Consider the following 12439-nt stretch of genomic DNA (forward strand, 5'->3'; position numbering starts at 1 on the left):
AACCCATTTCAGTAAAGGACCGGATCGGCGAATCTATTCCCAGGGTGAGTAACCTGTTGGCCAGTAAGGTGAACTTTGCCCTTTTCCCGACTGCAGTACAATCTGAGTTGGTATATTTAGTTAGGGGTGATGTGGGGGGCAAGGGATGGTGCAGTTTAATTTTTGTGACTTGTGTTAGTGGTTAGGCTGGGAAGATATTTATTGATCTGGTCTTTCACAGAAGTGAGTTGTCATGTATTTCATCTCGACGATGTTGTCCGATTTTGTGGGATTTCGACATTTTGAAGTAGACTCGTTTAAACATATTGCATGAAATTATCTGACTAAAACTCTTTTGTTACTCAAGAAAACACAACTCTCCTGTCATTAAGATCTGATGTCTTAATGGTATTGTTGCTTTAAAAGAAAGGAATGCAGAAAATTTTTTACCTTTTTATAAATAATGCTGTTGTTTGTAGTGAAGTTTTATGAGCAAAGAACAGAACCTTAGCATAATTCACAATAAGGTAAACTGTTCAGTCAGTGAATGAATGTTTGGAATAAATAATTCAGCCATACATAGAAGAGTTTTAGATGTACTGAATTTTATACATTGTAAAGCCTATCTGTATGTACATTGCGACATAGCATTGCTTTTTTTTTTATTATTTTATCTTACTCTTTTTCAGAATTCATTGAATGTAGAAAGTATTTGCAGTTCTTAAACTTTAATCCTTAACCTCAGCCCCCCTTTTTTGTTGTCTTTTGTTAAGACTATATTGAATATGGTGCAGACTCCTCAGTGATAGCCCTCATTAGGAGATATGAGACTCTCTCAGCTACCAATGAAGCTCTGGTAAACAGTCAGGTCACACTCGCCAGTGAACTTGAAATGGCACAACGACAGCTGGAGGCACTACAGCGGGAACATGAAACAATTAAACTTGTAAGTAATACTATATAAATGCTATGTATTATTAGTGGAAAAGCTTGTGTGCTTGGTAGAATTTTTTTTGCCCAGCTTTCACTGAATTCATATTGTTGATATTTCCCATGGCTCTGTCTCAACCTAGGGTGACTACATCTTGGGGGGTACCACAGATGTCTCTTCATTGAGGGGATTATCATCCATCTGGACAGGAAGACTGGCCAACCATTGAGCTGTGAATGCCTCCTGTGACTGGGAAATGAAGAAGAGATAGTGGGGTCATCATACTGTGGCCAACTTTGTTTTTCTTGTTCTAACTCCCGGGCATATTGGCATGTGTATACTATGAACATATTACCTTGATTTTGCAATAATGTATCCCCTAACTGGGATACCCCCCCTTCCCCATATATTTGCATGGTGCCTGCTGAATCCATGAACTCTGGTTTCACCATTGGTAACACGGTAACAGCACAGCTCCCTAGCGCATTTTTCTCCTCCCTCCCCCCAGAGATGGCAAGTGGGCACAGCCTGTTCACCAACCCCCAGTCTGCTAGTCTAGTGCCAGGGCCACTATTCAAACTTTAGAACCTATCCAGACAGTTATGTTTAGTACCATTTATTGCATTTATTGTAATAGTATACAAATTGTTGTCGCTATCATAGATTTGCAGGGGTGTTTCCTAAGGTTCAAAGCACATCTCTGAGGCTTTAGTAAATAATCTGCATAAAAAACATGTATATTCTTCACTTGTATTAGAATGCATATGTTTATAACGTTATATTGCTTATCATGACAGTGTATTGTAATATCACAAAGTGTGATTTCTTGTTCATTTAGGAGCAGAATATTTTTCAAAGTTCAAAAAAGAGAGGCATATAAATATTCAAATCTTACAGAATGTATCTTGTAAATTTATCAGGGAGCAGTCATAAGATGCATGTCTGCAGAAACTACTTATTTATATATATATATATATATATATATATATATATATATATATATATATATATATACACACACACACACACACACACACACACACACACACACACACACACACACACACACAAGTCCTGTGCAGATATGTATGACATAAGATGCACTGTATGAAAAGTAAGGCACAACGTACACAGTTCATTGCTCGTGCTGTGTATGAATTTAAGAACTGCTTTATGCCAAAGTTCATTGTCATGTTCAACCTGACAGAAAAGGCATTACAAAGTAAGGAAACATTCAGTGGTAAAATGTAATCAAAACTGCTGTAGATAGGTTACAACTAAGAAAATTAGGCTGTGAAATAAAAACTTGAGTAACAGACCAGTAACACAAAATGGTTACATGGTGAGATGGGATAAAGTTTGTAATGCAAAATAAATATAGGAAAAGAACAACATACAAGTAAATATGGATGTGGAAGACACATATGGCAGAAATGAAGCAGAATGAGTCACTTAAATAAGCAGATGGGAATGTGAAATGTCTCAGGTGGGTTTGTTCTTGAATACAATATTTTAGAACCAGCACAGTACCAGATTTCTAAACTATATAAAACACAAGAAGCCATTAACATGGTAATATTAAACCACTGTTACTTCTTATATTCCCTGGGATTTATAAACATAGGGAGGAATTTAATAAAGCCTACACATATAGTAAAATTGTTGATGCCAAGCAACCCACACAACCTGTACTTATCCATGTATTGGCTGTGTACTGCTTACATCACACAGAGTCAGCCCTGAACTACAGATGTTAAGTTGTCTATCTTGCCTTCATTCTTACTGGTTGGGTTCGGAGCCGATCCTAGGCTCCGACTCGGCCATCTTCAAAAGCTCGAGAGCTGCTTACTGGCTCGAGGCCCCCCTACATCCCATGATGCCTGGCGCTAGATACCCAGATCTCGTTTGCCGCTTCTGCTACGAGGTTACGTTTACTGGCTCAGGTCGTATTTTTTCACTTTATTGATATATATTTAGAACTGTTTTTATATTATTAGTTAGAATACTTAGTGTTCGTACATAGTTGTTGGTATTTGTTAGTGTTTAATCCCCCCCTTGAAAACTCGTTTTCTTCTTAGAGAGTTTTCCCCTCCCTCCCCCACTCCTGTTTTCCTTTTTAAGGTAAGCCATTTTAGTTAGAGGCTTATCCTTGTTTCCTTTTTTAAGGTAGGAAAATTTTTCTTTAGAAATTGTGGTAGTTGGTAGGTCCGTTTAGCCTTTCTTATATTATAGAGTGTGTGTGTGCTGTTAGGGTGTGGTAACTTGTGTGGACTGTGTGTGTTTTTTTCTAGTTACCTACTTCCCTTTGTACTCTTTCTTTGTATTTTGATTTTTCCTTTACAGGAATGTCTACAGACAAGAAAGTGTCTGGATTCAAGAAGTGTGACTCATGCTGTCAGAAAATGTCACTGACAGATGGTCACACTTCTTGTGTCTATTGCATGTGCACCCTACACCTGCAGGACTCTTGTTCGGTGTGTCACTCATTTAGTCCAAAAGTCCTGCAGGAGCATAGGAATAAGCTTATCCTTAGGGGTTTGCTTAAACCTGAAGGATCACCGGCCAAGGCTCAGTCAGTGAAACCTTCCAAGCCACCGGCTCCCAGTTCGGAGCCATCGTCGGGTGTGGCATCTGCTTCAACTTTGGTTCCGGCTGGAACCGAAGTACCTATCTCCAAGCCAATTTTGGCTCTGACTGGAGCCGAAGTACCTATCTCCCAGTCGGCCCCGACTCTTCTGTCGGAACCATCAGGGAGTCAAAAGCTCTCCAGATCACCATCCTTAGTCAATACACTTGGCTCCAGGGTCACCCTTGTTGCAATCGGAGCGAAGTCATCAATCCCACTCTTCTCGGTCGTCTAGACTATCTGACTATGATTTGGAGAGAGTGATGAGCAAGCTTTTAAAATCTCAGGCCCTGGCTAAAATGCTATCCAGCCCCCCTCATCAGGGTTTGGCTCTACCTGTCCCTGCAGTAGTTCCTCCTTCGACTCATCCCTTGAGTTCAGAGCTGGAGCATGCTGAGGCTGGGATCATGGGACCATCGGCACAGATACCTCCCCTTTCGGTTCCATCGTCGGCTCCGATCTCTTCCATGGTGCCATTCTTGGAGGGATCTGGGCGCCGGGACTCCCTTGTCAGCTCCGAGAGGGTGAGTGGCATTGGACCCTTGTCCGACCCTGTTGTCCCTCTCGGAGCTTCGGCGCAGGTGAGTTCAGCTCCTAAATCGGCTTCAGAGCTGTCTCTCTCGGTACCGGGAAGGATCCCGGTCTCTTCGAAGCTGGAGCCTTCTCCAATATCAGGAAGAGGTGCCTTTGAAGTCATGAGGAGTGTGCTGGCATCTGAGTCAGCCTCACGGTCAGCCTCATCAGCTCCTCCCCCCATGGTGCCTGCTCCTGCCTCTGCCCCTTCTCCAGACCCCAAGCGTGGGGAACAAGTGCTCCAGGGCACCCCATTGGGTGTATCTTCCTCTTCTGAAGCCTCCCCCATTCATTCAGAGGAGCCCCCTCGAAAGAGGAAATGCAAGAGAAAGCATGTTGACTCCCCTGAGTCTGTCACTTCAGATACTGACTTGGAGGAGTTGGAAGGGTCCCCGAGATCCCCCTCTGAGGACATCTCCTTCTCAGACATCCTTGAGATTCTTAGGCAGAGGGGAACTGGACTACCCTTAACCCTTCCGAGGATGAGTCGGTATTCCTGGACGCGTTTGGATCCCGACCCTCCACCTCCTGGGTGTCTCCGCCTTTCGATCCACTGATGTCTGTGGTGGCTCGAAAGGTGTGGTCAGCTCCGGACACAATGGAACCAACTCCCTGCAGGCCCACAAAATTTATTACTGCCCCACAAAACAAGCAATTTCTGACCAAGGGTGTTCCCGTTGATGCCATGGTGGTAGCAGCGGCCACAAAAAAGGAGTTGGCTGAAACTTCGTCTGTCCATCCCCCTAATAAGGAATCTAGGATGATGGACAGATATGGGAAGTGGATGTTTTCCTCAGTGACCTTCTCCATGAGGTCTCTGAACTATTTGTGCCACTTTACCTGCCTTCAAAGGGATCTCCTTAAAGAGCTAGGAGATGCCCTTCAAGATCCATCAGCTGCGGGGGCCCAGGCTAAGGTTGCCTCCCAGCTGGTGACTCTTAATTCGGTAGTAAACTCCTCCATGCTGCTCATCTCTTATGCAGCCGATGGCACGAGTAGGGCCACAAGCACAGGCGTGGTTTTGAGGAGGCACGCTTGGATGCGGTTATGCAACTTTGCAGAACCCTTCAGGGCATCTTTCACCAACACCCCCTTTGATGGTTCTGCTCTGTTTGGACCACAGGTGAAGGATACCCTTACCAGGTGTAAACAGGAAGGCAAGACTCTCTCTGCTGTGGGAGTCCATTTTTCCACTCCTTCAAGACCATATCCCAAGGGTCAAAAGAGTGGGAAAATGTGGTTCCGGAAACCTCAGGGAGCTGTGCCTGACACACGTGGAGAGTTCCCCTCCAGAGGCAGAGGAGGGAACAACAATAGATGCTGCCCTAGGGCCAGAGGGGGTCTGCAAAATCAGGGCCAAAGAGAATCATTCTCTGACAAGCACTTCCAGCATCCCTGAAGTGCTGCCTGGCTGTCCACCTTCGGAGGCAGTCAGGGGAAGATTATCGCTGTACCCAAAAGCCTGGCAAAGTATAACGCAAGACAAATGGATACTGTCTGTCATATCCAAAAGCTACAAAATCCCCTTCCTTCACACTCACATTCCCAACAAATCCCTTCCAGATGTTCCACCCAATCTAAGGGATCAAGCAGTTCAAGAAATTTCAAAACTGCTAAGAAAAAGAGCCATCCAGTCAGTCCCAGCAGACCAGCAAGGATCCGGAATTTACTCAAGGTTCTTTTTGGTACCAAAAAAGAAGGGACTGCAGACCCATTCTGGATCTCAGCAGACTAAACAGGTCGGTTCAAAGAACGAAGTTCCAGATGGTCACGCTACAGTCCATTTTACCCTTTCTGGGTCAGGACAATTGGATGTGCTCCATAGATCTTCAGGACGCGTACTACCATATCAAAATGGACAGACGCTCCAGAAGATTCCTCCACTTCTGGCTGAGAGCCAGTCATTATCAGTTCAGAGTTCTGCCCTTTGGTCTCACCACAGCCCCCAGGGTGTTCACCAAATGTTTGGCAGTAGTTACCGCTCACCTGAGATGGCAAGGATTCCAGGTATTTCCATATTTAGATGACTGGCTCCTTACTGCAACCACCAGGTATCACCTGCTGCGAGCCAGAGACTACACCATCCAAACTTGCTCCAAACTAGGCATCACAATAAATTTCGAAAAGTCTGCATTGTCACCTTGTCAATCTATCACCTTTATAGGCGCAAACTTAAATACAAAGGACATGTCAGCGAGACTTCCAGTAGACAGAGTGTTAGACATTCGATGACATGTGCAGGTCTTATTAGGATGTAAAAAAATTCGGGCCAGATTCGTCCTAAGAACATTGGGTCTCATGGCAGCGGCTATCATACTAGTCCCCCTTGCACGTTTTCACATGAGGATTCTTCAGTGGATGCTGTTCACACAATGTTCCTTTCAGCAACTACCAATGTCTCACATGATAATGATCACACAGTCATGCAAAAACCAACTTGTTTGGTGGATGGTTTCTCCATCATTACACCAGGGCAGACCATTTGTTTTTCCTCCTCCAGTAGCTACGGTGACCACGGACACCTCCCTGATCGGGGGGGGCATTTTCAGGGCAGAACAATCCAAGGCACCTGTCAGCCTCACAAGTACCATCTGCATATCAACATCTTGGAGATGAGGGCCATGCTTTTAGCATTGCAAGCTCTTCAGAACTCTCTTCCTACCAGGACCATTGCAATTCAAACAGACAATATGTCAGTAGTATGGTACATCAACAAGCAGGGCGGAACCAAGTCCTACCCCTTATGTCGAGAAGCACTCAGACTTTGGCAGTGGGTGATCTCTTCCCAACGGTTTCTGATAGCAGCGCACATCCCTGGGAAGTCCAACATTATAGCAGACAGGCTGAGCAGAGCAATTCTCATGCCTCACGAGTGGTCTCTCAATCAGACTGTGGCGGACAAAATCTTCCACAAATGGGGTCAGCCTTGCTGTGACCTTTTTGCCACCCCCTTCAACAGCAAGTGCGACAATTTCTTCTTTCTCCTCCCTCTTCCCAGACACTTCCTCAGAGACGCTCTAGTGCACGATTGGCCTCAGGGACTGCTTTATGCATTCCCTCCGTTTCCCCTGATTCCCAAACTAATACAGAAAACTACCACATTGGGATGCAAGATGATCCTCATTGCCCCTTACTGGCCTCAACAAATTTGGTTCCCGTTCCTGCATCATCACCTTCTGGTGCAGCCCTGGACCCTGTACCCACTTTCAGACCTCCTGATCCATCAATCGGGCGGGCCGCACCAATCTCTTCAATCTCTCCAGCTCGCTACTTGGTTGCTCCACTTCCGACCTTAGCCAGGCTTCCGAACATCTCCCACTCGGTGCATGAAGTCATCTTATCCTCGCATAAGTCTACCACTAGAAAGACTTATGCTAGTAAGTGGAAACGTTTTTCCTTATGGGCAGAGACCAGGAATATAGATCCCTTTTCAGCCCCTGTGCACCATATTTTAGAATTTCTAGTGGAACTTTTTCGAGCTGGATCCTCTTCTTCCACGATTAGAGTCCAGCTAGCTGCAATTTCAAACTTTCATACGGGCCTATCTGATACAAGCATCATGTCCCATAAGCTTTGTAAAGCCTTTCTTAAAGGGACCACTCTACTCAGGCCCCCAGTAAGAGATCCCCTGCCTCCGTGGGATCTGAATTTGAGTTTAGCTTCCCTGATACTGCCCCCCTTTGAACCTGCAGCTTCTTTCTTGGAAAACCCTTCTTCTGGTTGCAGTTACGTTGGCTAGAAGAGTTTCTGAACTTCAGGCTCTTTGTGTTCGTACTCCTTACCTAGTTTTTCACAATGATAGAGTTTCTCTTCGGACTAACCCTTCCTTTCTTCCAAAGGTTACTTCTGATAATAATTTGAATCAGTCCATTGACCTACATGTGTTTTTTTCCAAATTATTCCAACAAAGCGGAATACAAATTACATCAGTTGGACGTTCATAGACAATTACGCTTTTACTTGCAAAGAACCAAGCAAATCAGAAAATCAGACCAGTTGTTCCTGTCCTATGCTGAGGGTAAACAAGGTATACCGGTGTCGAAAGTAACCTTATCTAGGTGGTTGACATCTATTATTACGTTTATATATCAGTTAAGGAATAAAGAGCTTCCTGCTAAACCAAAAGGTCACTCCAGTAGAGCTCTAGCTACTTCAGTGGCCTTTCAGGCAAGATTGCCAATGGAAACTATTTGTGCGGCAGCTACATGGACCAATCCTCATACCTTCATTTCACATTATAAGCTGGATGTGGCCTCCGGGAGTAGAGCTGATTTTGGTTCCACTGTTCTGAAGAGTCTGTTCCGATGAGCCACCCAGGATTGAGGTGCTAGGGACGCTGTCCCAACCAGCAAGAATGAAGGTGAGATAGACAGCTTAACATTAAGAAGTTATGTACCTACCATAACGTTCCATGTTAGTTATCTTCTTCTCACCTTCTTTCTTGCGTCCCACCCTCTATCCCCCTATCCTAGTAGACCGAGAAGAGTTCCTTATGTTTTTTTATCACTAGCTGAGTCTTCTTTGGCTATTACTTCTCACTATCAGTCTCTCCAGTAGGTTCATGCATCCTACTACAGTTTACTGTATTATTATTATTATTATAATTGTTATTATTATGTCTGTAGTTAGGTTTACCAAATGAGATCTGGGTATCTAGCACCAGGCATCATGGGATATAGGGGGGCCTCGAGCCAGTAAGCAGCTCTTGAGCTTTTGAAGATGGCCGAGTCGGAGCCGAGGATTGGCTCTGAACTCAACCAGCAAGAAAGAAGGCGAGAAGAAGACAACTAACATGGAACGTTATGGTAGGTACATAACTTCTTATTCTGTCAGCTGCTGCATTTGCAAGATAAATCTCTAACCTACACCCTACTTGTCAGGCTTAATATAATATTTTTACTGTGTAGGCATTTTGCTGTGCTGCTTACATGAAAGTAAGCAGGTTTTAGATTCAGTAAACACTGCTGAGCAGTGCACATGCATGCAGCAACACAGGAAGTTCTATGGCATGCAAATCACCTCATAAGCAGGTGAATGTCATGCAAATGAGGCAGGTGGAGCAATGCAGCAAGCAGATAGGCAGCTCTGCAGACCCTGTGTCAGTGTCCATATTTGTACAGGAATGTAGACAGACAAAAGGGGCTGTAAAAATGTAGATAGAAATGGCATACCATGTACAGATATGAGTGAAACTATCCTCGTGTGTCTAAAAAATTAAAGGAAATAAAGAAAATAAGTTAAATTTAAATTTTTTTAATAATCTGGGTATGTTTACGTGGCTCGCCACAATGCACAAACATGCTTTATAAAAAAATATTTTAAAAATTGGAAAAAACAAAACTAATATTATGTGACATAAATATATTACAGGACCCTGCATGGAGTATCTTCAGTGCTACATTGGTGCTGTTGCTAACGTGGTAGGGCTTTGAAGCTTGTAGTCCCCAGGCTGTGAGCACAGATCCCTATGCAAATGAGGTAAAGTTACTGACTAACATAAAGGGGTAATTCTGTCTGCATATCCCCTCCATGTAGGCAGAGAACTATGTTGGTATTTACAGAGAAGGTAGCTGACATCAGGGGAGGGTGTATCCAATAACACGCACAAACTAGCAACATCATAGAACATATGTTTGGGCTTCTGAAGTCATGGTTCTGGTGCCTCAAAATTGCATTACACACCAGGCACATGTGCACAAATATTCACAGTATGTGCCATACTGCACAGTATGATCCTGCGGAAACAGCTGCAGCAGGATCAGCAAAGGGAAGGGATACACAGCCCCCACCACTGCCTAGGGCACCAGAGCCACACTCACAGGATGACTCAGAGAAGGAACCCCCCTAATGATGTCCCTGTAGACATGCCCGGTATGCCCTGGCTTTGGCTAAGAGGCAACAAATAGCACATCGACTGACAACCTAGAGCCCTAGGGACTGACACCTTACTCCTACTCACATACATATAGTAAAATTGTTGATGCCAAGCAATCCACACAACCTGTACTTATCCATGTATTGGCTGTGTACTGCCTCTATCACACAGAGTCAGCCCTGAACTACAGTTCTGTCGGCTGCTGCATTTGCAAAGTAAATCTCTAACCTACACACTACTTGTCAGGATTAATATAATATGGTATCATATGTTTGGATCGGCTGCATTTATGCAAGGAAATATACTGGGCTGTTCGGACAGATGTAACAACACATGGGATTGCAGATACCCAGTCCAATAGTATGTGTCCCCTAATAATCATTAGACCTCATGGTTGGAATATTCACTACATCAGTGAAGGGAGATGTTAAACAGTGGGGTCACATGATATTTGGGCCACTGTCTATCCCAGCAGATCATGTGCTGTTGTTCCCATATAGCTGCTTTAACAGTAAGTCAGCACTGGTATATCAGCATACCATGCAATCTCAGGGCTGTAACATAAAACTCTAACACACAATGTATGTTCCACGTAAAGCAGTAATAACAACGTACATATTTATGCTGTTGAATTTGTGATGAATAACTCCTGTCTGGCAGCCTGTGTGGCTCAGTGGATTAGAGAAGTTAGCATGGGTGATGGTGTTGATGGTTCTAATTTGGAAGTATTCACATCTTTTGCATGTGAGGCATTGTTATGTCGGTGTTTTCACATACTGTCATTCTTTATGTGGTGTAACATTATGAACCTCAGTCACATATTAAGTACACCAGACAGTTGGGGAATGCTGTGGATATTATGAGTGAAGTGAAGTACTGCAGAAACAGGGACAGATGCCAATGTCTGTAACACACTAAGAGGTAGAGAGGTGTAAGAAATTTGGACAAAGCCCAACAAAATGGGGGGACAAAGGCCCTCACATAGGAGCATATTTTAAATACTTCTCTCATAAAATTAAAAAAGTTGCTAGAATAACAGGGCTTGTTTCAACAGACATTTTCTGAAGGATTTGAAGTCAGAAACTCAAATTTATGTCACTATTTAGTGACTTCAATCCTCAGTTTATCCAAGTGATTTGCCAGAAAACCACAAATGTTATGAGGAACACATCAAAATTATGAGCCAAAGCTCTGGACATTCTGTGAAACTCTGGACAGTTGAGAGGTATGGTCTGTAACACACAAAATCCCGGACTGGAGTACAGGTAGGTGTGGCCTGGAGTCACTTTATAAGTACTGACAGTCCCACTGGGCATGCCCAAACCCTTAGTTAAAATGAGCGCAATTCTGTTGCCCTGTCATCAGAATGACCAGTTATATATACATATGTCTATACATACAGACATATACATATCCATCTGTCACTATCTCTCTCTCACATACATAGTATATCTATCACTATGTAGTATCAAATAGATATAAATCGATATATATAGCTATATATATCACAATGATACATAGACTCTCCCCATATATGTACATACATATACATATCATACACACACAGCTACATTTATATATACATCCCTGTTAATTACATAAATATGTGTGTGGATGTCTGTATTGTCTTACATACCCTAATAATGGTGAGTAAATCTGCACTATCACATACCCATACTGTTGCTCAAAGGATTCAAACTAAGAGTGCAACAGTACATAATCCACTTACCTACAGACCCCGGTGCCTGCTGGATGTCACCATGTAGAGAGGAGCAGGTGGTGTAATGTATAATGGTGTCAACACATGCATGGACAAGGACATTGTTTCTGCCCATATGTTTGCCTATCTTATGGCAAGTAGCCACATATGGCCATACTGGTAACTGTAGCTAGGATAGTAACTATTATCCCACTGCTTGGATACTAGAGTCAGATAACAGTACTAAGCAATATCATAGATGCTGTTCAACACAAGTCTAGTTTGTGTAATGCACAAGTACTGTCCCTGCAATTACATATACAACAGACTCAGTCTGTGGCACTTGTGATTACTGTGAGCTATAATGAATAAGACTAGATAGGTCGGGGTTTTAACCTCACTCCAGGCTACTTGGTGCATGTGTGTGTTTATCTCCCTGCAGAACAACTGACATGCCCTCATGGGCTATCCACCTACAATAGTTATGAACCTTTTGGCACTGTAACGTGCTTCTGACCTCCAAACTGCCCTTTTCTACAAGGCCTGATGATGTCATCCACTTTAAGACTGTCAGCTGGCAGCCTAGTATCAGACTTAAGCCATGGCACATGCGATAAGTACTGTGATCTATAGTGAATAAGACTAGATAGGTAGGGATTCTAATCTCACTCCAGGCTACTTGGTGTGTGTGTGTATATATGTCCATATGGCATAAATATGATCAACTAAGTAACTTCGGAATAGGTAGGGTTTTGC

At 43.5% G+C, this 12439-nt stretch overlaps 1 protein-coding gene across 3 annotated transcripts in view; it reads left to right on the forward strand.

The window, feature by feature from the left end:
• CCDC197 (coiled-coil domain containing 197) overlaps nucleotides 1-12439 on the forward strand; it is a 580999-nt gene that overhangs the window by 413282 nt on the left and 155278 nt on the right. For all 3 annotated transcript variants that reach the window (XM_044074581.1, XM_044074582.1, XM_044074583.1), the window contains one exon: nucleotides 753-925. In XM_044074581.1, coding sequence (XP_043930516.1) covers nucleotides 753-925 — 173 coding nt within the window. The remainder of the gene's footprint in view (nucleotides 1-752; nucleotides 926-12439) is intronic.

This window comes from Protopterus annectens, chromosome 6.part0 (genome assembly GCF_019279795.1).
Source record: "Protopterus annectens isolate FY-2018-M chromosome 6.part0, PAN1.0, whole genome shotgun sequence".
Lineage (NCBI taxonomy): Eukaryota > Metazoa > Chordata > Ceratodontiformes > Protopteridae > Protopterus > Protopterus annectens.